General features: G+C 42.4%; 3 protein-coding genes across 3 annotated transcripts in view; 1 reads left to right on the top strand and 2 right to left on the bottom strand.

Moving 5' to 3' along the window:
* Positions 1–10,221, bottom strand: part of ADAM9 (ADAM metallopeptidase domain 9) — a 101,267-nt gene extending 91,046 nt beyond the window's left edge. The window contains exon 1 of the mRNA XM_081129348.1: positions 9,860–10,221. Within this exon, the coding sequence (XP_080985474.1) occupies positions 9,860–9,956 (97 nt within the window). The 5' untranslated portion in view covers positions 9,957–10,221. The remainder of the gene's footprint in view (positions 1–9,859) is intronic.
* Positions 10,148–16,327, top strand: TM2D2 (TM2 domain containing 2). Its single transcript, XM_081129349.1, has 4 exons — positions 10,148–10,785; positions 11,612–11,699; positions 12,744–12,859; positions 14,103–16,327. The coding sequence occupies exons 1-4, from the start codon at positions 10,559–10,561 to the stop codon at positions 14,314–14,316; spliced, it is 645 nt and encodes a 214-aa protein (XP_080985475.1). The 5' UTR covers positions 10,148–10,558; the 3' UTR covers positions 14,317–16,327.
* A 1,108-nt stretch (positions 16,328–17,435) lies between these two features.
* Positions 17,436–26,744, bottom strand: HTRA4 (HtrA serine peptidase 4; the record flags this gene model as incomplete). Its single annotated transcript, XM_081129347.1, has 9 exons — positions 17,436–17,687; positions 20,363–20,458; positions 20,851–20,908; positions 21,292–21,406; positions 23,106–23,138; positions 23,532–23,726; positions 24,816–25,020; positions 25,730–25,829; positions 26,264–26,744. The coding sequence occupies 9 exons, from the start codon at positions 26,742–26,744 to the stop codon at positions 17,522–17,524; spliced, it is 1,449 nt and encodes a 482-aa protein (XP_080985473.1). The 3' UTR covers positions 17,436–17,521.
* Between the last annotated feature and the right edge of the window lie 202 nt (positions 26,745–26,946).

Here is a 26,946-nt window from a genome sequence, read left to right as displayed (position 1 = left end):
TTTGCATCAAAATAATCCAGTGTGTGTTTGAGGGAGAAGATACATATGAAATTATATTAAAACTGGGTAATGGGTACACAGGAGTTCATTACTCTTTTCTCTACTATTGTGTATGTTTCATATTTTCTATAGTAAAATCATTTTCAGTAGTTACCTATAGAGAGTGGGATGAGAGACTTTCACTTTTCACTTTATAAAATTTACTTCATATTATAATGTTTATGAAATACTATGTCACACGTTACATATATGAGACTATAAAGTGTGTCATAAAACATGTAAATATCATAAGTAAATGTACAAAACTTTTTTAAAGTAGTTACCATGATGGAATAGAACCAGAAAGTAATGAGATAAGGACTTGGACTTTATTTCCTGCACTCCAATATGTCTGTAGTGTTTGAATTTGTTTTTATAATGAGGATGTATTTCTAACCCCTGTATTACCTTTAATATTAAAATTGGAAAATAAGAGTGCTTATCAAGAAAAAGCATAAACTATTTAAAGTACTTATATCTAGCATCTTTCAACAGCTCCTTTCTTTCCATCAGCTTTATTAACCTCACATCTAGACTACTATGATACCTTCTTCCCTGGTCTCCCTTTTCCCACACTCTCCTCCTTTGGGTCCAATCTACATGTTCATTCACTCATTAATTGCCTTATGCCCCTAAGATTTCTGAAAATACAGATTAAAATGAAATATTTACATCTAACTTTCCCCAAAATAACACTGTACATATATAAAAATGTCTACCACCTTGTCTAGTTTGGGATTTTAAAAGATACAGTGTAAACAGGAAAGCATAAATTGTACCATATGCAACACGATCATGTCATAATAACAGTTTTCAAACTCTTTACCCATCATTCCCTTATGTCTTTATAATACAGCATATTATGCTAATTAAATGTGGCCGCAAGTCATTACATAAAAACACCAGAAACAGGCTAAAAGAAAATGCTCACAAAAGCAACCATGGGTACCCAAGGCACATTTATGACATACTATGATAAAATATCTGAATGTTTGGAATTGTCAATTGAGAACCACGTCAAAAGAAATCCGTGGCCTTAATAGATGCAGACTTCAAATCAGTAGGTAGAAATATCCTTAATTATAAATTAACTAAGGAACAGGACTATTTCTTCCCCTAGAAGAGACCTTTCAATGACCTTCAGTTTCTCAAATTCCTAAAAACACAAATGTCACTATTATCTTTAATAATTTCATTGTGGATCATGGTAATCTGTCCAACTACTAGGTCAGTCACTCTGGAAGTGGTGACAGGAATAAAAGGCTTTCTGTGGGTAATAGATTAGAAGCTTTGTGTGATAAAAAGTAAATCATCTTGTACATTTGCAACTTCCTGTGACACTATAATTATTTTTTAAAGGTTTTTCAAGTAAATCATTACAGACAAGGATATATATGTTAACAGGATCGGACAGCTATTACACTAGAAGCTGAACAATATGCAACTAAACTGAAATTTTTCTATCACAACTCAGAAGAAAATACCACAGAGAAAATGAAAGTCTCAGAAAAAAGAACTACAAATGAGCAGGCAAATATTTAAAGAGTTCTCCCTTTGTAACAGGTTAAATGACTGTAAATCACACAACTAGTTTCAGGAAGTGAAACTATTTACTGAAATTAGCTCTTTTAAAAAAAATTTTTTTAATGTTTTTATTGGTTTTAGAGAGAGCAAGGGAGAGGGGGAGAGAAACATCGATCAGCTGCCTCCTGCACACCCCTCAGTGGGGATGGAGCTCGAAACCTGGGCATGTGCCCTGCGAGGGAATCAAACCAGCAGCCTCTCGGTGCATGCGACGCTGGGCCACCCGGGCCACACCGGCCAGGGCTGAAGCCAGCTCTTTTATACAGATTGCTAGCAAAGAAGAAATGTCCAACACAGGAATAAAAGATGGAGGGCAGGGCTGTACACAATTAATTATTCATTTTAAAAGGCTTTCAAAATTACAGCACCCAAGACTCACTGTCCAGAAGCCCTGCGAGGAGCCTCCGGAGATGGGAGGGGAGGTCGCGGAGCAGGAGAGCGGTCACCACAAGGGCGCACTGGACCGCACGGCCCGCAGCAGGAGCGCGCACGAGGCGGGCCGCCGGAGGCCCAGCCCCGCGCAGCCTGTGGCTTTGGGAGACAGAAGGGAGCCGAGCGGACGGAGGAGGTTCCCGAGGGAAACAATCCAGGAACTGGTAACCACGGGGGAGCAAGTCCTCTTCCAGGATCATTTGAGAGAGAAATGCGGAATGAATGATGGAATATGCTGGACATTTTCAAGGTGACATGAAAAAGGTTCTTCGTGCAAAGAGAAAAAGATTTGTAATGGATCCTAATGCTTCCTTTCAAACCACTGACCAGAAAATTTGGGAATGCTGCGGCGGGGGCGGCAGCGGGGGACGGACGGATGGACCGACGGACGGACGGATGGACGGACTGACGGGACGGCAAGAGCAACGGCAGAAGTTTTATCGCGAATATTCTCAGCAGTTTCTGACTTTGTTTCGCGAGTTGGGTAGATGTGCAGAAAACCAAGGAAGAAGAAGAAAAACGACTTTGTATCACGAGCAGTGAAAGCTTTGTCAACAAGCTAGAACTGGTCAGAGCCAGAGACTGAAAAAAATTAAAACTGTATATGACCAGTTTTTAAAGAATGTGGAGTACTTAGAAGATCATGGACATCCTGTTAACAGTGAAGCAAAAGAATATAGACAAGAAACGGCCAAATTGCAAAACAAGATCGTGGTGGATACTCAACAACAAGCGCTGGCAAATATTCAAAAGTCTCTTCACTCCTGAAGAAAGAACTTGAACCTAAATTGTATGACGCAAGAATAACATTAGCTACATTACAGTGGTTTAAATCAGGACATCTAGTTGAAATCTGTACATCTTGTTTACCATCAGCTTGTCTGTTAAATGCAAGAATCCGTTTCTGTTAACCACCAAATGAATCCTAAACAGTTATGTGGGTAGCAGCAATTCCATAGTTACATACGTATCAAGCTTTCAACCCTTTGGTGGCAATGGAGACTCTCCCTAATACAGTGAATTAACCTTTAGCAACAGTCGACTGAATTTTAGGGTTTGGCCCCAGCAATTCTGTATCAATCCCAAAAGGTAGAAAGCACCTTTGGAATGTTGTATTGTTCTTCCTTAAGGGAAAAAAATTAAGAATACAAAATATGCTTTAAAAAAATTATAACACCCAAAAATAACTTCTGTATGTAACAGCTGTTATTATGATATCAACTTCTTGGTTTTAAAATCCAAGGATCCACTTTCTCAGTGCCATAAGGAGTTCCAAAACATAAGAAATGTACAGACTTGGGTTATATCATTCAAAAATAATATACACTAGTTATATGAAAATCCTCCTTCTTATATTTTTCCAAAATTTCTTATTTCTAGTTCTGGTCTCTTTATTTTTTTCCCCCCGTTCACACCCTGCATAGATTTCTCAATTCCCTTTTTATTTTTTAAATTCCAAATAGCAGCACCTTCTCATGGGAACAAAAATAACGTTTCACATGTTACTATAAAGGAAGTGCACTAAAATTATTTGTATAAAGTTTCAACCTCAACACTATTAACATTTGGGGCCAGAAAATTATTTGGGTAGGTGAGAGGCCTTTCCTGTGCAATGTAGGATGTTAAGTAGCACTCCTGACCTCTACCCACTAAATCCCAGAAGCACCACCAGTGTGACAACTAAAGATATCTCCCAGATGCCTTGTGGGGGATATAGTTCACAAAGAAATAAAAATCTTAATACAATCAACTCCATAGAGAATATAAACCGTTATATTAGAATCTGACAGAATAAGCATAGCATCAAAAATCGTACTACTAGCCCGGCCAGGAGTGGCTCAGCCGTTGAGTGTTGACCTAGGATCTAGGCGGTCGGGGTTCGATTCCCGGTCCGGGCACATGCCCGGGTTGTGGGCTCGATCAATGACTCTCTCATCATTGATGTTTCTATCTCTCTCTCCCTCTCCTTTCCTCTCTCTGAGATCAATAAAGATATAGTAAAAAAAAAAAAAAAATCACACTACTAGAAAACACGGACTGAAGACAAAAAATAAGAGTTGAAACACGAAAATTGAAGAGTGTTAAATTTAGCAAAAGAAAGGAAAAGCTATTAGTTTCACTTCTTTCTCCCTCTAACTCAGCCATTTTTAACCTTTTTCATCTTATGGCACACATAAACTAATTACTAAAATATATTTTTTGACAATCTGAAAAAAAAAGGTATAATTTTGGATCATTCACACTGGACAGCTATTGTTGTGCTGGCTGTTGTCATTCTTTTACTTGAGGATCTAAGGGAAAAGAGGTCAGTGGCCCTGACTATATAGTCAGGTATTGCATGTTTTAAAAATTCTTGCAGCACACCAGTGTACCATGGCACACCAGTTGAAATTCACTGCTCTAACTCCTTAGATAATTTTATGTACTGTGTTTTGGAGGAAGTCCAAGTATATATTTCATAATAGTAACTGTAGTAGAGGGAAATAAGTTAAAAGAATTCCACCTAATTGAAAAGCAAACAAAGGTGAACTCTTGTCATGGGCTTTTCTCCTTACCTTCCTATTATGTAAACAAATAGCCACTTTTAAGTACTTTCACTATAGAAAATAAATCTGGGTTCCACATATAGGATGAAAAGATAATTCTGTTGTTCAAATTAGTTCTTAAAAAGAAACTGTGGTAATTAGATCCATAAAGCACTGTTGTAGCCACATATTTCCATACAAGGTGAATGGAATGGAAATATAAACATACATCATATATTATCAATAACATACTTGAAACATAATTATAATTTCCACATCTATGTTCTATATGCTTGAGTTACAATTTTTTTGTTTTGTTTTTTACATCTACACGTCTCTACGTTTAAAAAGAAACAGGGCATTTGCTGCTGTTTGTAAGTGCCCTTTGTGGAAAAACGCCAGCCATTTACAGGATTTAATGCCCTAAAGAATTTAAGGTACTCTAGCAAGGAATTTAAGTTCTTGAGAGAAAGGACAGTATTTTATTCATTATGTGTTTCCTGCACTGTACAGTAAGTATTTAATAAGTGTGTGTTGAGTAAATAACCTTTTCTTATCTTTACTGCTACACATAATAGATCTCATAATTGTCATGATCATGTACAACCCTAAGTACGCTTTATTTTTTATGACTGACATCTTTTATATCACTTTTCCACAGACCTACATGGCCCACACATTTGGCATTTTAACTGCAATGCTCTATTTCATTGTATCGCTATGCTATAGACTGCTTAACCACTCTTCTAAAGCATCTGGGATCAGAGCGTCTATTTACATTAGGATTCTAATGTGTCAATAAAGCTAATCTCCAGGGATCTACTGCATGAGGGTTCTCAGGGGCAACTAAGGGGTGGATTCTCCTAATATGAGTTAAACCAGGAAACATTTCATTGGAAGAAAAATGTGTCAAAGGGGAAAAGGCATTCCCCACATATGGGAATGGCTTTTATCGTACAGTGTGACAAATATTTGGCAGTGGCATCATTTTACTTATTATAAACTGAAATACTCTAAGCCTTATGTTAAAATAAACATAAATATACAAGCAAATGCATATTTTAAAACTGACCAAATTAAGTGAACTTCTCAGTTCCCTAACTTATTCTTTTTTTTTTTTTTAATATATCTTTATTGATTTCAGAGAGGAGAGGAGAGGGAGAGAGATAGAAACATCAATGATGAGAGAGTCATTGATCCGCTGCAGCCCACAACCGGGGCATGTACCCTCACCAGTAATCGAACCCCGATTGCCTGGGTCCTAGGTCGACGCTCAACTGCTGAGCCATACCTGGCTGGGCTCCCTAACTTATTCTTAAAAGATGTGATTCAAGCCCGGCCGGGCATGGCTCAGTGGTTGAGCGTCAACCTAGGATCCAGGTGATCGGGGTTCGATTCCCGGTCAGGGCACATGCTCGGTTGTGGGCTTGATCAATGACTCTCTCATCATTGATGTTTCTATCTCTCTCTCTCGCTCTTCTTTCCTCTCTCTGAAATCAATAAAGATATATTTAAAAAAAAAAAAAAAAAGATGTGATTCAAGAAGTATCCTACACCTGATCACATTGGAAAAATCTGACTAAAATAACACTGACACAAAATGAAAAATAATCTCTTAAAATAAAAGCAAAATTATAGCCCTAGCCAGTTTCACTCAGTGGTTAGAATGTTGGCCCATGGACTGAAGGGTCCTGGGTTCAATTCTGGCCAAGGGCATGCAACTCAGTTGCAGGCTCAGTCCCCGGCCCTGGTCGGTGTGGGAGCAGGAGGCAACGAATCAATGTGTCTCTCTCACACTGATGTTTCTATGTCTCTCTCTCCCTTCCACTCTCTCTGAAAAGGAATGGAAAAAATATCCTCGGGTGAGGGTTAAAAAAAAGAACAACAGAATTATACAGTTCAAAGTGTAATCCAACTTTCAAAGGTAGTGGGGAGTTAGTTACTGAGATGCCAAGAGGACTAGATTTACTTATGAGGCAGTCAGTCCCATAGCACTGACTCAAAGGATGGCATAACTCCAAGACTCTGCTATATATTAGGTATCCAAGGGGGGGGGGGGGGAGATGATATAGATGATATAGATACAGATACAGATATAGATACAGATACAGATACAGATATAGATAAATATAGATATATAGATATAATGAGGCTATCTGTCATTATATTTGGGCTTGTGGCTATTCCAAGAAAAAGCCTCCAGTTACTGACAGCTTGCATCTCTGGGGTGGGGCCTTTATAATAAACCAAGATTTTTAACGAAACACAAATTGGTAAGGTAAAGTGTAAAGTGCTTTTGAAAACTGTTGAAACTCGGCAATTTGCTCTGTATATATTTTAATTAGAAATGTTTTACTTTTTACTTGAAAGTTTGAAAACCAAACTATCTTTAAATTTAAAAGACTACACTCTCCTATACAGTACAAACACAAACATCAAAATAACTTGCTGGCACCAAAAAACAAAATTAGTTTGGTCCTAAGTTCTTACTACATAGTTCATTTTACAGTGATTCACCATGAGTAATTACATTTTAAAACTCATTTCCTTTACAATGCTGGTCTTTTTAAATGTTGTTTTTTAAATTCTCAATCTGTACATCACAATTACTACCTTAAAAGAGAAAATTAGAAGAGGTTTCATACCTGATTCCCTTTGTTATTTTTCACAGTGATACATAGTTACCTTTGTTAGTCCCAGTTTTTTTAAAAAAGTTTTACTGTAAGTGTCAGCTGTTTGGAATTTATACCGCACTTCCTCATTGACACAATGGCAGCGAAAATTCTTCCAAAGCCTATTTAACTGATACGTGGACGGTACTTATTGGGTCTTCAATTTCCTCCCCCATTAGCAGAAAAGGTTTCAAGTGCATGTTTCAAAGATCCTTCCTGTATTGCAAAAGTTCAGTCAGCTGATTTTGGAAGAATATCCCAGTAGGGAAACATGAGTTGACTCACTACACACTATTACAAAAGCCTCCTAATGGGTCTCTCCCAGCCTCCAGCCTCTCCCTCCTATATTCTGTCATCCAGTTTGTTGCCAGTTTTCTTAATCGCAAATCTGGTTATATAACACCCACTACTTAAAAACCTTCTTACCCAAAGAACTATACCTACAGGGTAAAGTCCAAACCCCTTAGCACTGCATAGAAGACTCTTCCCAACCAGTACCAACCTATCTTACTTCTTCTTTGCCTCCCTTTTGTAGAGACTGCCTGAAGACATTCTCATCATTGCTTACAATTTATGTTCATTCACCCCTCCATACTCTTGCAAAAGCTCTTCTGCTTAGAAAGTATTCCCATCCCTTGACTTGAACATTTGCCCATATAGATCAGTTCAAATATTACTTTCTCTATGAAACCTGCCCCCACATTCCTCAGATAGACTTAGCAAATTTAGTCACCCTTTGCCCCTCCACAAGAATTGAGCACAGTGTTTGTAGGAGTATGATAAACATTGACTAAGTTTTGAAAGCATATACATGCTTAAGTGGGGGACTGACCATAAACTGTTAAAGCCACAGTTAAAAAACCACAAGGATAGTCCATACATCTATATACAGGGGTGGGCAAAAGTAGGTTTACAGTTGTGAGTACACAGAATAGAGTTTATTCTTGTATTATTTATTAATTATCGTATTATTTTTCATAAGAATAACTGTAAACCTACTTTTGCCCAGCCCTGTACAGGTATATCATAATCAATACACATATTAACATTAAAAATATAGTCTTAGATAGCAGGCTGACAGTTGTTGGGGGTTGAGGAGGAATGGAGGGATTGAGAAAAAATGAGAGAAAAAACTGAAAACTCATGGCCAACGACAGCAATGTGGGAATTTCCAGGAGTGGAAGAGGAAGTAGGGTATAAGAGGGATAAATGGTGATGGAAGGAGAGCTGACTTGGGGTGGGGAACACCAATATAGTATACAGGTGATGTGTTGTGGAATTGTGCGCCTGAAACCAGTGTCACCCCAATAAATACAATAAAAAGGAAAAAAGTAAATAAATAAAACAAAGATAGTCTTAGTTATGTTTGCAAGCGCATTGAATCGTAGATTACTAAAAATCCAGATGTATAAACTACTTCACCTTAAATACTGATATAAATGTTAACCATCTAGAATGCCACAGCAAAAACAATCTTAACCAGAAAAAACTTAGTAGTTTCCCATTCAATAAAGTTTCACTAATTAGACCTTCAAAATTCCTGCAATGGGGCAAATTTACTTAATTGAAAAAGAATAAACCAAAGATAAGAACAAAATTTAATTAGTTTCCTGAAGGTCAGCAGCCCTGTATTGAAATTTTCCATCATCACCTTTGAACAACTGTCACGGCAATGATTTAGTAAAAACCCCCATTCTCCATCATACTCTATAACTAATAAAGAAAATATAACTATGCAAACAATAATTTAATACAAGAGCCAAAACAAAGTTATGTCCAGAAAGAAGCTAGAATGTTGGCGATTTGCTTCCACTATGTTTGGGCACCTCCAATATTAATACCTTACATATTTAAGAGAAGCTTCACAATTCGAAAGCAATTTCACAGAAATCCTATAACTTCAGCAGACCAGAGATTATTTGTCCGGATTTCAGACATTACAAACCCATGAAAAACGCAGATAAAAGACTGGCCAAAGAAATGTAGCACTGCGTTTCCAAAAAGAAATATTCTTACAACAACAAAATGGCCCAAGATAAATGAGCGCGCGCGCACACACACTATTCCATCACTAAATTTAGCTCTGTGTACCTACTGGTGACTCCGCTGATAAAATGAACGTCAAAATTTCAAATTATGATAACCTAGACCAAAAGTTCCATCATCTCCCGGTCTCTTTCCAAGAGACATTTACTTCACAAACAAGACCAAAGCTCCATTTCTCAGAACAGTTTAAATATGAACACGCCCTCGGCGCGCGCCCAGCAGGCTCCCCGAGGTCAGAGTCGGATCCAGAGAAGTCCGGAGAGTCTGGGAGGACCCAGCTTTGCGCGACTCGGGGGTGGGGAGCACTGCCAAAGGCTCTGTCAAACAGGAGACGGAGAAAGAGGAACCAGACAGGAGACCCGTGTCCAGAAGGGTTTGGGGCGCCAGACCCGGAACCCCGCGTCTGAGCACTGTCCACACAGAGCCGGAGCTGCTCCGCCTCCCGACCCCGAGTCCAGTCGCCAGGCCAGGCCCCTCCACTCCCAGGCACCTCGGGGTAACTCCGAGAGTCCCAACCCTAGGAAACAGCAATTCCAAAGAGCCCTGGGGGCGGACACCCACCTGGCCGAGCCCCACCAAGGACCGGGCCCACCAAGCCGAACAACAGCAGCCACTGCAAGCGGAGCGTCCCAAAGGGCGAGCCCGCGCGGGATCCCATCTCGGCGGATTCCGCAGGTCCTACTCAGCATTCGGTCGCTGCTGCCTCCGCCTGCTCCATCATTTCCCAACCCCGCGGGGCCCCCGGAGCTGGCAGGGATGCGCGCGCCCGGGGCCGAACACGCGCTCGCCACTGACGCAACTCAGCTCCCGGCCGAGCTCGCTCCCGTCTTCGCGCTCGCTGCCGCTGACGTAGGGAAAAATCTAGTCCCGGGCGAGAGAATGGAATTGCGATCTGGACGCTAAAACCCGCACCAGCCTGCCCCGCCCATTCACCGTCCACGCCCGCTTCCACTCCGAGGCCCGCCTACTTTGGAGGTCGAAGGAACCGATTGGTGGAAGCACTCGGAGCAAAAGAAGGAGGAGCCTGAGACTCAGAAGAGGAATTGAGAAGGAAAAGCGAAGCACAGCCCCGCCCCCTGTCCAGCCTCTTCTGATTGGTGGTCGGTGATTTGGGCGGAGCGCCGGGCTGCGCGCCCATTGGCTGCTTGGCTGTGAAAAGCGGCACAACGGGGAGGGGCCTGACCTGGCCGGGACTGGGTGCCCGGTGCCGCCGGGGTTTGTGGTTGAGGAGGCCGGGGGTACGCCACGGGGCCCGGGAAGATGGTGCTGGGTGGTTGCCCGGTGAGTTACTTACTTCTGTGCGGCCAGGCGGCGTTGCTGCTGGGGAATCTACTTCTGCTGCCTTGCGTCTCTCGGAGCCACTCGTACAACGCTACGGCGGAGCCGGAGCTTACATCCGCTGGCGCCGCCCACCCGGAGGTCTCCGCCGGTGCTCCGAGCTGGGAATATGGCGACCCCAACTCTCCAGTCATCCTTTGCTCTTACCTGTAAGCTTCCCAGTCGTCGAGGCAGGTGCAGATGGCAATAGGACAAGGGATATACGGGTGTTGTGCCAGGAGAGGAGGAGAGGGAGGCTGCTTTATTTTTTTTCCGGACTCTCTCCACCTGAGGACCTGATAGTCCACACGCGGGACATAAATATCACGACGGGTTTCTCAGTCCTCTCACTCATGCAGGCGAAAACCTTGTGTGTGGGTGACAGATCCTTTGGGATCCCGAAAGAGGACAACTAGGGAGGAGTGACATCATATAGTCTCCGGAAGAAGGGTAGGAGGTTGTGTCTTCTCTGCCCTGCTCGGTTTTACCCGAAAGAGACTCCTTCGAAGGGGCTGGTACTGTGCGAGGTACAAATGAAGTAAATTACTTGCCCCTCCTAAAAGGTACTTCCGGGGGGGGGGCAGTATTCTTACCGTTGCAAAACCAAGTGACTTTTTAACATCTCATTTTAGTCTAATAGGAAAAGGAGTTTGGGAAATGCAAGGAGAACTGGGAATCCTTTGGCCTCAATTTTGCCCCCCTAGGCTTGTGGATATTTGCCTAGGGAAGAGTTGAAGCCATGGCAGAAGTAGAATCCATGTAGAAATAGGACCAGAAACAACCCCGTGCCCCAATAAAAGGGTCATTTGGATGGCTGTCTATTTGACCTGCCATGCTTCAGTCTAATTGACACCATCTCTTGTCTTGGAGAAGAATCAGAATGAAATTAAGCCCCAGAAAGCTTGAAGAAATGTCTCTTGCCTGTTTTGATTATATATATGTAAACAGCCATTTGCAAAGACCGTATGATGATCATGATCTTGTTGGTGTTTATAGACCTGATGAATTCATAGAATGTGAAGACCCAGTGGATCATGTTGGAAACGCAACTGCATCCCAGGAACTTGGTTATGGTTGTCTCAAGGTGAGTTTTTTTGTTTTGTTTTATAAGCAAACTCGTCCAGAAATGTATAAAAATAGTTACAGAAAAGTATAAGGGTTATGAAGTTACCTGTTTGTAAAATTCATTAGAATGACTGTTACTAGAAATTTCTGGCATGGCCAGGGTCAGTGGTTGAACAAATCACTTAGTTTCCTCCGGAAGAAGCAGTCTCTGTGTCAAAACTACTCGGATGCAAAGACCATCCTGTCTTTGTTTCCTTTGGCCATTGATATTGACAGATTTGAAACTAAACTGTAACCCCTAACTATCCTTCAAGGCATGCACTTTCCTGAAAGAGCAAAAGACAGGCTTATGTACTTTCTAAAAACTGATGATGAATTGAGCGGTATGTTTGTTATACATGCATTTAGGGCAAAGCTCCTCAACAAAAATAGTAGCGAAGCACTTAATAAGGTTCCAGTAGAGAATGCACAGCTGTGCTTTCTCTTTTAGAATTCAGTTACACAAAGGTTCAAAGGTCCTGTTCTGATTTTTTTTTTGCTGGAATTTGAACATACTGTAGATGTACTACAAATAGCTGTTCATCACACATTCATGACCTAAATAAAGCCCTGAGTCAGTTGATATTCTGAGTTCTTTCCTAATTATGTTCATTTATAATATATAAAACAGACCTCTAATACACATCAACTTTTTAAATACGCAGTCCCAAATGCTCAGTAATGTGCTCTTTTTCCTGTAAATAAAGGATAATTAAAGTATAGTGTCCATCTATTTTAAATGGCATTTAATGAAACTGATAAATGTTTTAAACTTTATTATTAAAGAAGCCAATCATAAAGAAGAAAAATGAGTTCATTTAAAGCAGTGTACATTTAGGATGGACTAATTTATAGTCACTTGAAATATGTCACTAAATTCCTTGTTCTTTAGCACAGCTTTACCCCAGCTTCATTCGAATAATTATCATCCTCAGTCAGCTTTTATTAATTAATATAAAGATATATTTTGTGTTGTTTGCTTTGGTGAGTTTTTTGGTTTCGTTTGTTCTGGTGGTGGTTCCAGTTTGGTGGTCAGGCCTACAGTGATGTGGAACACACGTCAGTCCAGTGCCGGGCCCTAGATGGAATTGAGTGTGCCAGTCCTAGGACCTTCCTACGAGAGAATAAACCTTGTATAAAGTAAGTGTTACTTTAAATGGGGTAGTTAGTACTTGGATGGAGGTAGAGCTGTTTTCCTTGTCATCTCCTGATGTGACTTTTTCTTTTACCTTAAGTGTTAAAGGGGCAACAGGATTACTACTGCATATAATCCATGGTCGGGGGCAATGTAGTTATAACAGAGAGGACACTGGACTTAAGCCCAGAAGCCATAAGTTCTAAATGTCTCTTTCATCAACTAGCTAAGTACCTTTGAGCACCCTCTCTATCCCCTCATCTACAAAATGAAGGAGTAGGACCAGAGAATCTAACTCCAAAATTCGTATAATAAGCATCAATCCTGTGAAAATAGCTTTAGTATTTCAGGAATAAAGGTTTTGTCATGAAAGTATGAGCCTCTCCCTGAAAATCAGTTTATCTTAAAGTTAAAGAATTAGGGTTATTTCTATAAATTCTGCTTGAAGGCATAGAATTTCATATGCCATTTGTTAGTGAAGAGTCTGTGACTATGTTTAGTGATGATACTAGAGTAACTAAAATTAAGTGTCATCACAGTATGTAAGACAGAAGTCTTCATGAAGATGTTCCTGATTTTAGTTGCCACAATACAGCAAAAAAAAAAAAAAGGTATATGGAGATCAGCGTTCATTTAAGGAAAGTCGACACTTGGTTACAGAACTACATTCATAACTACAGCCTCAGGAAAGGAGCCTATGCAAGGGACGAATGGGGGCCCAGACCACTCCTACCAGTATGCCTATTGTGCTAATGTGCTTAAGTTTCCTGTCCAGTCCAACTCAACATTTGTTCTTACGGTTCCTGCATATCTTAGCAATTATGCTTTTGAAACTCTAGAGCAGCGATTTTCAAACAGTATGCCATGAGAATTTTTAAAACATGCAGTGACCTGACTTTTTAATCAGGGGCACTGACCCCTTTTCCCTTAGATTGTCAAATAAAAAAATGACAACAGCCAACACAATAGCGGTCCAAGGTGAATGAATCAAAATTATGTTTATTTTTTTGTCAGATCAGCAAAAATATATTTTTTGGTGTGCCGCAAATTTTAGTAATTAGTTTATGTGTGCCATGAGATGAAAAAAGTTGAAAATGTCTGCTTTAGACCAACAAGAGGTCTTTTGGAGGGGAAGAGGGGTTGGTAAGGGAGTAAGAGGTCACAGAGGGACTTTCATTAAATTCATTGATCATTAAGTATTTTAATTTTCATGTGGTAAACATCTTCCTTTTAATTCCTTTTATGTAGATATACTGGACACTACTTCATAACCACTCTACTGTACTCTTTCTTCCTGGGATGTTTTGGAGTGGATCGTTTCTGTCTGGGACACACTGGCACAGCAGTAGGGAAGCTATTGACACTTGGAGGACTTGGGATTTGGTGGTTTGTTGACCTTATATTACTTATTACTGGAGGGCTGATGCCAAGTGATGGCAGCAACTGGTGCACTATTTACTAAAAAGAGCTGCTGTTATTGCCCGAAGAGGCAAGTCTGAATTCATCTCTACAGGCTCAAAACTCTTCCTTGCTATCAGACCTGACCATTACTTGCCATCTTTGGAGGGAATGGGTTTGGTTAGGAAGGTTTCTTTGGACTGTGGATTTTCAGCCCAAATTTTACCTTGCTGACTAGAAATGACAAGCAAAGACTGCTGTGGGAACCAAGTTTATACCTTTTCTCATGTACAAAATATAAAAGCTAGCAACTAACTCACAAGCTGCGGAAGGGTTTCTATACCCTTTGTTTCTGTCCATGGCTATATCTTCAATCCTTTGGAGCAAGTGGACCCAACAGGATGAACGAAGTGAATATTTTTATTGGCCTTGTGCCTTTTGTGACCCTGAGTCTCATGCACAGGAGAACTGAAGCTGAAACAATGAAAATCTTCAACAGAAGTAGAACTGGCCATGGATTTTAACACGCACTGAAATTCCAACTTTCAGAATTTAAACTACAGAATAAATTTTGCCAACCTGGAATGCTATTTGGGTATTCTCAGTAGGTAGAGTGAACATCAAAATTATATTTGTTCCCCTAAAAGCTAGGTGATTGAAGTGAACTACCCTATTATTAAACCCTATTGTTTCACCATTGTTATGCTTAAGAGGCAATATGTATGTGGAAATAGATATATACATGGAAATAATTTTTTCATTGCAATTATAGTTTGAAAGCCAACAGTATCAGACCTGTCTGGGTTAGCCTATCCTCTTGGCAGAATTTTCCTATCTAAAAAGTAGTATTTACCAGTTTAGAGAGCCCATGTTATAGGCTGGTAAAAAAAGATTCCATACAAATGACTATAAAATTGTTCTGCACGATTAGGTAAGATAAGGTGAGGCACATCGTGCTCTTGGGAAGAAAAACAGATTCTTACTTAAAGGATATTGTTACTGAGTACTGGGTGGATTTAGGATGCTCTTTGTGTGGAGAAAAGAAACAAACTTAGTTCCCAGCCTTTTCAATCCAAGTTGAAAAGAACTGTAAATACAAAGTAAAAGGGGGACTTTATGGATAAGTCAAATTAAGATGTCATTATTTGAAATAACTTATAAATTCGAGAAACAATTAAGGTAGAACCGCTCAAAGTTTAGTTTCATCATAATTGACTTAAAGACCAAGAATCACAGTTAAAATAACTCTGGATCCGCTCTATCATTATGAAACGGCGTTCCTAAAAGTTTCAGCTTTATTACCCCTGATTAATGTGATCACTGTTCTTATATTGTTAAATGGTGGCAATTGTATAAATATTAAAACAGATTATTCTGTTCTGTCTTGAAAGTTCTGTACCACACTGACCTCAACCTTGTTTACAACAGTAATGGTAGATTTTTATTCATAATCTCTATACTCTAGGGCAGTGTTTTTTAAATTGTCAGTCATGAAGAAACTGGACCCTCTCCCCAGAAAAATACACAGACACATAAAATTTTGCATAGATTTTAAGGGAGTCTAACAATGTCATATTTTTTTTAAAAACTCACTTCTAAAAGAAGTCCAGAAAACAAACTAAAATTGAAAATAATATACTACACCTTAAGCCACAAATTCTGCCTCATCTCCCAACTTTTTAAAAATCTTGTTAAAGATAGTCACAAACCCCATCAACAGCTATTTTATTTAAAAAATAATTTTAAAAACACTTCGGCAGCTTTCAGACTCAAATTGTTAATGTTGCCAGAAGGAAGAGCTTGGGTAAAAAGGTAAAGTCTATAATTTATTGAAGTATCTATTTTATAGAAACCCTTCTTGCAGTCAGAAAAGCTGGTAGAGACCAAAGTTGTTTCCACTGCTAGAGTGATAACTTGAGAATCTTTAATAATCTGTGACAATCCACGGTTTCCAGTTTCATTTTGACTTATAAATTATATCCATCCTCTGTATGCATAAACCCTGACCAAATATGATAAAACCTGAAAAACTGATTACATAAAGGAATAGTATTAAAAATTTGATTTCCTTTGCACTCTGGATTCAGATTGTTTCTTAATATTTAGTAAGTAGGTAGGTAGATAGATAGATGATAGATGATGATAGATGATAGATAGATAGATAGATGATAGATAGATAGATGATTAGATAGATAGATAGATAGATAGATAGATAGATAGATAGATAGATGATAGATAGATGATAGATAGATAGATAGATAGATAGATAGATAGATAGATAGATAGATAGATGATAGATAGATGTGTGTGTGTGTGCCTGCCTCTGCTTCCTGACTCCAGCTCTGACCAGGGACCCTCTCTGGGACTGGGAAGGGGGATGACTGTGGATGCTGAGCTCCTGGGTGTGACAGGGCCAGATGTCACTCCCCTGCTTCCCAGGAGCTGGTCAAAAAGGTGATACCCCACCACTGCCTGGGCTCCCTCTGGTCCCAGCAGCACAAGAAGAGCAAGGAGCATCTGACTTCCACCATCAGAGCCCCTATCAGTTCAACAGTGTGGCCAACTGCTTCAAGGACCAGAGTGTGACGGCCAGGGACCAAGCCAGAGTGATAGAGCGCTGGATCCTGGTGGCCAACATGTGCCATGGGAGGGCTCGAGGTTCCCCTGTAGAATTCTGGAAACTCCTGTTTTTTTGGAGGACAGGGGTTCCTTCCTTCCCCAAACCAGCCAGCCCATCCTTACAAAGCCAAGCTCCTGTGGCTCCTTCAGTCTGCACTGCACTTCCAAGGGAAGGGCACCCCCCTTACCAGAGACCAGGCACTGCAGGGGATGTCCAGATTTTGGCCCACATGGCCAGACCCAGGAAGCAGGTCTGGGTGCACTGTGGGAGCCCCACTCTGTGTATATGTTTGTGTTATATCCAGTTTGTCGCTATGGAGAAGTTTAAAAATACTTAAGTGTTTTCTGTCAAGGTTAAATTAGAAACTGCCTGTCTTTCAGTTGTTTGTGTCTTTAAAATTTTATCAGCTTCCCAGACTTCCTGGTACCACATCCTCCTTCCATTTGCTTAGTAAAGCTTCTTAGCAGTAGTGGCACCCCCAACCTAATATCCCCCGAATGTGTGTGTGTGTGTGTATGTGTATTTAAGCATTCATTTTCCTTTATAAGAAAGAGATCCTAAAACTCCTAGCCATCTTTGGCACATCTTCAATACAAACCAGGTCATATAGCTTTGGTTTTGTTAGATAATTTTCTTTAAAGCAAGATACTTAATCCATTATTTCAGGTGTGATTGTCAGGATCAAAGTTTGACTTCCCCGACGAACCACAATGGAAAGGGAATCATTGTCCTTAACAGCTTCAGTAACATCGGTTGTGGTGGTAACAGGTTGCCCATTTATGCTGACAATTACATCGTGGTCTCTCAACCCAGAGCTGGGAAGGGGGGAAAAAAGGAGCATGAAACTCTAAGAGTTTTATATGTCCCAGCTAGAAGTCAGTGTCTATCTCTTGTGGCACTACTATTTTGCTGATAGTAAATATACCAACCAGGAAACCAGAAATAGCTCTGTCCTTTCCAATATGAGGACTGCTCTGAGTTATGCCATTTACCTTTATAAAATTACTATTCTACCACAATCATGTGTAAGAAGTTTACTCCTCCCATATATTGGGTTTAGTTCGGAATAGGATTTAGCTTTTAATTTCTATTAATCTCTGACCTCTCTTAACCTCAAGCATACTCCCAGTCTTATGAGCAAACATGAAAAGCCCAAGCAATATGTTTTTCCCCAGACAGCTGCACTGATCCGTTTGATTTCAACAGCCCACTTGCCCCATCCTCAACCACAGTTTATGGAATGAGAGAGTATGTTGAGCTACACTATGAAAAGCTCTGCTCGCAGTAAATAAAAAACTAGTCACCCTTCCAAGTCTAAATATTTAAGGCTCTGGTTCTAGACTCCTTTTCCCCAAAGCTGTGATTGTATTCCGTCTCCTACCTATTTGCTTCACGTACAATGTATATCTTAGAAACACAAACCCCCTCCAACACTGCAGTAAATATATAGCGATCCTATTGATTTATTGTCTTAAAGTTGAAAATAGACTGGAAGAGGAACATAAAATTCAATAACTCCAGGAGACACCCTTTTAGAGAAATGGGAAGCTCAAGGAAGAAGAATAGGGAGGGTTATCAAGATATGTAGAGTTTATTTTTTCTTTGTAATTTAAAGCAAGAGGATGTGAAGAGAAGTTTGAAGGTAAGTAGAGCTAAAAGCATGGAAAGCCTTTAGAACAAGGTTAGTCCAGAAGATGACTGGGACAGTGCTCAGAGAAAGAGCTTAATTCACAGTAGTTCCATGAGTAGAAAAAGAGAAAGAAACCTACAGGTTATTACTGAGTGCAAACTATGTGCCAGATAGGAAGTGAGGCTCAGACGGGATACATGTCCCACACCTTGTAAAAGGCTAAAGTAGGATTTGACTTGAAAACCCATCTTCTTGCCACTCAGTCAATCTGCCTCTCAGAAGCAAGAAGAGCAGCCACAGAAGCAGGATAATACAGGGGTTAAGTTAATGTGTAACTCTCACATTGACCTCTATATCACAGCTGCTTCCTCTGCAAAATAGTACCTATATCATAAGTCTACTGCGGGCTCAAACCAAGTATGTAAAACACTTAAAATGATGCCCGACATATAGTAAGTGGTTAATAAATGCCAGTCCTTATTACTATAATGATTGTCATTATTATTAGATATAAATGGATGGAGCCAAAACAGATTTCCGGTTTAGCAATGACATCAAGCAAGCAGTAAGTCCCACATTTTCATGTGCATCCAAATCATGGAGATCTTGTTTAAAATGCAGTTTCCGATTCAGTGGCGCCTGGCATTCTGCATTTCTAAAAAGCTCCAGCTGTTGCTAATGCAGCTGGCCTGCAGACCACATCCTGAGTAGCAAGGACATGGAGAGCTGAAAGAAATAGCTTTGGCCTTGGACCAGAAGTTAAAAATAAGATTGGGGGGAGGGGGCAGTAACCAAAAAAAGTCTAGAAAAGTCTGTGACAAGCCAAGTTCAGTAACATGAGACTGAACACTTAGCTGTTCTGAACAGGTAGTACCCTATGGTTTCTTGCCCCCTACTGAAGGAGTTGCCATAATCTAAGCAGATTATTGAGCTCTTGAAAAACAAGTACAGTGAGAGAGACTGAAGAAGTGTAAGAGAAGGACCCAGGAGAATAACTGTTGGCCGAGCCACCTCTTCCCAGTAGCATCTTTGGAGAGCTCCTCTAGCCTTTGCTTTATTCACTTACTCCTTCCTTCATTTGTTCATTCAGTGCTGCCTTCTAATACTTTCATCCAGAGTTCAAAGATAAAAGTACTTCCAAGTACCTAAAATACGTTCTTAACCTTGTGACCCTTTGGATTCTTCTGATTCTTAATAACTAAGGTATTGAAAGGCTAGACTTGGGATCCTAGCAAAAACTTAGGCTGGTGACTTATATCATGCATTCTTGGCCTAAAGAGAACCATCCCCTTCCAAAAAAAAAGAAAAAGAAACAGCCCTTACAGTGCACAAGTCTAAATCAGCATTACTCCAATAGTATGTAAGGCAAGACACAAGTCATATATAATTTTAAATTTTCTGGTAGCCACATTTTTTCCAAAAATTTTAAATAGATGTAACCAATTTTAGTAATATAGCATATTTAACTCAATATATCTAAAATATCATTTTAACATGTAGTATTTTAATAATCAGTATGTATTTAACACTCTGTAAATACATACTAATACACTAGAAACAACACACAACGATAATATTTTATACAATGCAATGATTAAAATGAAAGGCAATCCTCCCCCCATCTCACCCCCCAAAAAGGAAAATACTTTACATGCTTCTGATTTCTTTGTTTAAATTACTTAAAATTAAATTAAAAATTCAGACCATCGGTCACACCAGCCATATCTCAAGTGTTCAATAACCACGTGTGGGTAGGGGCCACTCTATTGGACAGCTTAAGTCTAGATCCGACACAGGTTTCCCATGGCACACATCTAACAAGAACAAAGGAGGCTGGGCAAAGGCCTGAGCTTCTCTTACCTTTCAGCAGCTGTTCCTTGAATCACCTCATATACAAAAACCCCAGAACTCACAACAGGGAAATCTGGATCTTGCCTTTTCATTTCTTGAAGAAGGCTAAGAAAAGTAAGAAGAGTTTTTCCCATAAAGTTAAAAAGCACAGTGACTTGATCTCTGGAGCCCCGGGCAAAGCCTCAGAATCTCAGTAAATATTCTATCTGCTCTCTCAAGGCTCAGAGGAGCCAGAGAGGATTCCATCAAGCGGGTCACACTTATTCTTCCTCAGGGGGGTGCTCTGTTTCTCTATGCCAAAGCCTAGGACCATTGGACGTTATAAAATGTAGGCACAGTGAAAGGAACTGCTGAAGAGTACAGTGGTGCATCAATAGGGCCTATGGCAGGAAGAGTATCCAGCTGTAATCCAAACACTTTAGTTTCCACGTCAAGGCTGCCTCGCTATGGCTTTTTGCTTCGGAAAACAACCCAGACATATTCAAACCCACGCTTACTTCATAGTGAGGGGCAACATTCGCAGACCCAGATATTTCCTCTGTGAAAGAGCCCTTCCTGCAAAGGAACATTATAATGTGTTACCAACGACAAAACTTCTCTCCTTTCAGCAGATCTTAAGGCACCGGAGTCACAGAGCAGCCTTCCCATCATAGCTGCCCTCTCAGGCTGTGCCTCAGAAAACCTTTGTCATTAATCCAGACACTCCTCCCACCCACCGCCCACCTCTGCCCCTCAGGTTTCCTTTCCACAAGAGTTCAACCCAAATATTCTGGGTACAGTTCATGCCTGGTTTTGTGCCTGGTCCCCGTATTGCTGCCCCAACCACCATGATAGGAACTGGGTACCAGGGACTCAGTAATCGACAGAACTGTCTCTGCGATGGGTTGAATGCTCCCAGAAAATACACAAGGGGAAGAAAAAGTCCTCACTCCCCTTACCTTTCAACTGGCGCTCGTGGAATTCCGCCAAGAACTGTCGAATTCGATCTGAGGGAATTGCAAAGGAGATTCCCGCCGTCACCTTCAGTGTATTTATGCCAATCACATCACCATCCTGGCAGGGGAGGAGATGTCATTCAGTCACCAACTTGTGCAAACTGAACAAGTAGGAAGGAGTGAAGCGAGTCACTTAGGGTCAGAGTGCAGAGGGGCCAGAGGAAAAGTGTGCTGCTTTGGTAGAGAGCAGTGGGTGCTACCTTAGAGGGCGAAGAGTGTGGGAGGACAGCAGAGGGGACCTACACGTGCAAATTCCTGCCGAGGAATTCTTTTTTTTAATTCTGAGCTCATTTTTTTTCCTTCACTGAATTACATTGATCTTAAATGTGAACCACGATTTGTTATTTGACCCAGAGAAGAGAACAAGGAGTATTTGCCTTTTCATTCCTTAAATGAAACTAAAAATAAACATGACAAAGGCAAAAAGCTGTTAGATATTCACCAGCACCTCAATGAAACTCTTCAGAAGAATTGGTAAATTGACTTTAGGAACAAAGCTCTACCTAACCCAAACTATGAAGTGAGAAATACTTTCCTCTTCGAGCACTTCACCATCCTCCAGCCTTTGTTAGGTAATGGGAAAGATTTTAAAAAATTATACTGTTTAATTTAATATTTAATCCTACTGGAAGACAGATTATAATTCAGTAGGCCTGGAGTGTAGTCTGAAATTCTACATGTCAGCCCTGTTCTAGTAAACTCATTGTCCACTGGAGAAAGAAGGCACGAAATATTGTCGGCAATGTTATGAGTAAGAAACTCAGTAACTTCACGCACAATTCATCCCTCTACAAGTAAGTGTAATGTGCAAAGACGAGCCAAAAGGAATCAGCTCAGAAACTCGGAGAGCGCGATCACAGGCTGTGTCAAAGAGCATGGCATCCTCATGTTTTCACATGTGTTTGAGTGCTAGAAACACTGGCATTTCCAGTAGATAGACTGTATAAATTTAATAATTAAATACATGACAGAAATGAATTTGTGGTGTGGCTTTTCTGTCATTTATAAGTAGGTTAAGACTAAAAACCTTGCCCTGGCCAGTGTTGCTCTGTGGTTAGAGTGTTAGCCTGCCCACCAAAGGACCTCGGGTTTGATTCCTGGTCAAGGGCACGTACCTGGATTGCAAGTTCAATCCCCACCCCAGTCAGGGTGTGGGTGGGAGGCAACCAATTGATGTGTCTCTCTCACATCAATGTTCCTCTCTCTCTCTCTCTCTCTCTCTCTCTCTCTCTCTCTCTCTCTTTCTCTCTTCCTCTCCCTCACTCCCTTCCACTCTTTCTAAAGATCAATGGAAAAAATATCCTCGGGAGAGGATTAACAAAAACAAACAAACAAACAAGACTTAAAACCTGGACAGACCACATCATGAAATTAGCATTTTTAAATGAGAAATAGTTCATATGCAGCAGCAGGGAGTCTTCAAGGATATACATTACATAGTACAGCTGGTCATTTGACATAAATTTGGGCTTTGTACCCAGGACTTTCGTTAACTATCCAATGAAAACAGAAAGCGTGTTGAAGAGATGTAAGTAACATGCAAGTAAATAAACCCTGGCTCTTTCAGCTGGATGAGATTGCAGGCCAGGGTGACAAATCAATTGTAGATGTCAAATTTTCCTAACCATTTGCTTAAGATGCAGTCATAGAAAAGCATCATACCACAGATCTCTACACTAGCATTAGTCTGCACTGTGGAAACCTGTGAAGTCTTTAAAGGGAAGGGACATGAAGTAGCAAGGAAAGTGGCCACTTACCAAGTTCACCAGAGGCCCCCCAGAATTCCCGTGCTGGAGAAAGAATTTGAAAAAGCCATCAGTGCTTTTCTCCTTGTTAACCATACATAGTTCCTAAACAGGTTTACCAAAAGCAGCCTGCTCTAGGAAGCCCCTGTTCCCCCATCATCATCAATACGGAAGTCACTGTAGGTAAAGAACAACAGCAAAAGGACCACCACTTCCTCCAGTAGTGGTGGCTTCTATGACAGACCCTAACAGACCACCCAATATTGTGGATAACAGTTATGTCAAAAAGGCTGGACTCTAATAACGTGGCATTCCACCCCTCTCGTGAGGATCTAACTGAACTCTGGACAGCCCCAAAAGGCCAAAGGGGAAAGAAGGCACTCGGACGTGTTCATCGCACTGCACTGCCCGTATCTTATGGGCTCCCAAGTGACTTACATTAATGATGGCATCAGTCTGGATATAGTCCATGTCTGAATCCTTCAGCCCCAGTTCTTTGCCCCCTCGCTGTGTAGTGCTGACAATCCCTGCTGTCACTGTGTTCTGCAGAGAAAATGGGCTGCCCAAGGCCACCACGAACTCTCCAGCCCGCAGGTCAGATGACCTTCCCAGCAGCAAGACAGGAAGGTCAGTCTGCACATGGGAAAGAAGGGATGCAGGAGACAAATCAAGACTAGAATCAACCAGTGTTTGTGTACAACACATATATGACACAGTCTTTGTCATTTTGGCATTTCTAATCCAAGAATCACCCACCCATACTCTTACTTGTTAAGACAATTGGGATCATCTCTAAAATCTAAAAGTATTGTCCAGCCGGCGTGTCTCAGCAGTTGAGCATCAACCTATGATCCAGGAGATCTTGGTTCGATTCCTGGTCAAGTCACAAGCCCAGCTTTCAGGCTCAATGCCCAGCAGGGGGCGTGCAGGAGGCAGCCGATCAAGGACTCTCGCATGATGTTTCTCTCTCTCCCTCTCCCTTCCTCTCTCTGAAGTCAATAAAAATATATTTTAAAAAAGAACAAAAGAAATCCACTCTTTAAAAAATGAATAAAATCTAAAGGTATTGCTTTGTATAAATTACTATAAATAAACCATAGCGAAATAACTGATGAACGTAAACTGACATTAGCAATTTCCTTAGCACGGGTCCAGCTCAAAAGGTTAGTCAATGTTAATTGGCCACAAACAAAGGAGATCACCCAGAACAGCTCTTCTCAAACTTTAATGTGTACCTGAATCACCTGGGGATCTTAAGAAAATGCAGATTCTAATTCAGTAGACCTAGCCAGGGTCTGAGATTCTGCATTTCCAAAAAATCCTTAGATGATGTCATTGCTGCTGCTGTGCAGATCACACCCGGTGTCACGGGGCCTCAAAGTATTCCTTAGCAGCTCTGAATTCACTGTGATCATTTGTGGTACTCTAAGACAGAACTCTAAGAGAAATGTTTCCCAGAAGCAGCATCTGTTGAAGAAGGCAGTGAAGGAGAAAAAAAAGAAAAGGCTGCTGGTTAATCGAAATTGTTAGGGATGCACAGACTGGCATGGAAGGAAATAAACAAAAGAGGGAGTAAACAAACAGAAAAGAAGGAAATTAGAAAACAGCATACACCAGGTAAAAAGATGTGGTGTGGAGGGAAGTGGGGTGGAGAAGAAACTATGAGCAAATTGATGAAAATTCCCAAATATGCAGACTCCAATTTAGCCCTGGCATACTCACGTTTGGCTCAATCTTAATCAGCGCAAGATCCAATTTATGGTCAATATCCTTGACAGTGGCTTCATACTGGACCCCACTCTGGAGCTCTGCCTGGATTCGCTGCCGGTTGGTGAGGACATGGGCATTGGTAACAATGAGCCCATCCTCAGACACTAGGAACCCAGAGCCACTGGATGCAGGAATATCCTCGCTGCCGAGAGGTGACCTGTCTCGGCAAGATAACACATAAGCAGAGGGCAGGAAAGTCAGGGGATCCACCGCACTCTGGAAATGCAGGAACCTGGTGTTATCAAGCATACCCCTAGGACAGTTTTCTCAGACGTTTTACTTTTCCCTGCCTGTGTTTTCATTTTCTCCACGTGTAATTAGACTCTGCGTGTCCTGTGGCCTGGCCATCTCTTGTGAATGCCACCGAGGGCTGATTCCAACTCTCCTTTTCCAGGGACACTCCCTTCTTCAGAGCTGGTCAGAGGGCAACCCTCTGCTTTAAAGATGCCTCACCTAATCACAATACTGCGGGCAAAAGTGGACCCAGTGCCAAATCATCGAGCACCCAGGCTGGGACGGAGTCCAGGAAGTCTGGTTCCTGTTTAGGTTGCACTACTAACTGGCCTTGTGACAGAGGATTTCCTTCCATGCCAAGGAGGGGGCTGAGCAAGATCATCCAGATGCTTTCTAGCTCTTGCACCTGACCTTCCATTTTGTCTGTGGAAGATGGAGAGAGAAATCCCAGCCACCTGAGTGCGCAGGGGTACCCAGATCTGGAAGTCAGAGTACTTATCCCCTGACCAGGTTGCTGGACATTTTTGAGCCTCACAGCGATTTTCCCCACTTGGTGATGCTAGAAATGCGGCAGTGCGGGACCTGGAGCGAAAGTCAGCGAGCGGTGGAGAGCCTCCCGCTGCCTCCTTTACCTGCGGAACAGCTGCAAGTGAACCACAGACGGCGCCACCTTCTCAACCACCTCGGCGATGAAGTTGTAGTTGCTCCTGCGCCAGCCGGCGCTTCTGGTCCCTGCGAAGAAATGCTTCCTTCTGGGCGGCGACGAGACCCTCGCCTCCTTCCCTCCCGGGGCTTCGATCTCAAACCCCAGTCTCTCCCCTGCGTCTCTCTCCACCTTTCCTCCCTCCCCTTCCTCTCTTCGGTCTCCCCCGTCCTGCGTTTTCCCCGCAGGCCACTAAGGAGGCGCCTTAAGGGACCCAGACCCGTCATCCCGGTTGGAAAAAAAAAGAAAAAAATTTAGAAGGGAAGAGGGCATTTAACCGGTGCGGGGAGGAAACGGGGGGAAAACCACGTGGTAACCTGAAAAGAGACACCCAGGGAGGGAAGGAAATGGGGTTATCCCGAAAGCCAGCGGAGCAGGGCAGAGCCCGCGGAGGGCGGCGCGGCTGAAACACGCTCCTCAGGCGGGTTCCAAGAGCGCCCGCGGAGCGCGGCCGCGCGCTCACCTGGGTCCCCGCAGCCGCCCTTCTGCACCGGCAGCGCCGGGAGCGCGCCCCGGCGGCGCGCGGCGCGGTTCTCGGCACGGAGCGCGCAGAGGCTGGGGTAGGTGCGCCCGTCGCTGCCGCACACGGCCGCTCCCGTCGCGGGGCAGCCGCAGGTGCCCAGCCGCGTGCCACCCAGGCGCCGGGGGCTGAAGGGCGCGCCGCAGCGCAGCCCCGGGGCACAGGGCCGGCTCCACGCGCCGCCGCAGGCCTCGCCCTCGGCCGCGGGGCACGCGCGGCAGCAGCGGCAGCGGTCGGGCACCGGCGTCGCTCCCGCGGAGCAGGTGGGCAGCGGGGGGCAGCGCGTGGGCTCGCAGGCCGCGGGGCAGAACCGAGGGGGCCAGGTCCTCCGCGCCTCCACCGTGGCAACGGGCTCCGGGGGCAGCAGCAGCCACAGCAGGAGGAACTGTGCGAGCCCAGCTGGTCCAAGCCAAGGTCTAGTCATCCTGCTCCCTTCTTCCTCCCACTTTTCCAATGACCTGACTCTGGACCCGCAACCACTTTTAAACGAGCAACACTTTCCCGGCGAGGGTGCCACCTCCAGCAGTCCCAGTCTTTAAGGGGGCAGAGCCTGGCAGACCTCTCCACATACGCACCCGAACAGCTTCCCACCTCCCTCCCCGAGGGCCACATCCACCCCTAGCGAG

Source organism: Miniopterus schreibersii (assembly GCF_964146895.1).
Source record: "Miniopterus schreibersii genome assembly, chromosome: 2".
NCBI lineage: Eukaryota > Metazoa > Chordata > Mammalia > Chiroptera > Miniopteridae > Miniopterus > Miniopterus schreibersii.
Note: the sequence above shows the minus strand (reverse complement) of the source record. Positions and strands in the feature narration are given on the sequence as shown.

Coding starts and splice junctions, on each gene's coding strand:
- TM2D2 (XM_081129349.1), top strand. CDS start 10,559: ATGGTGCTGGGTGGTTGCCCGGTGAGTTACTTACTTCTGTGCGGCCAG. Junction 10,786..11,611: donor GTCATCCTTTGCTCTTACCT/GTAAGCTTCCCA, acceptor TGGTGTTTATAG/ACCTGATGAATTCATAGAAT. Junction 12,860..14,102: donor GAGAATAAACCTTGTATAAA/GTAAGTGTTACT, acceptor CCTTTTATGTAG/ATATACTGGACACTACTTCA.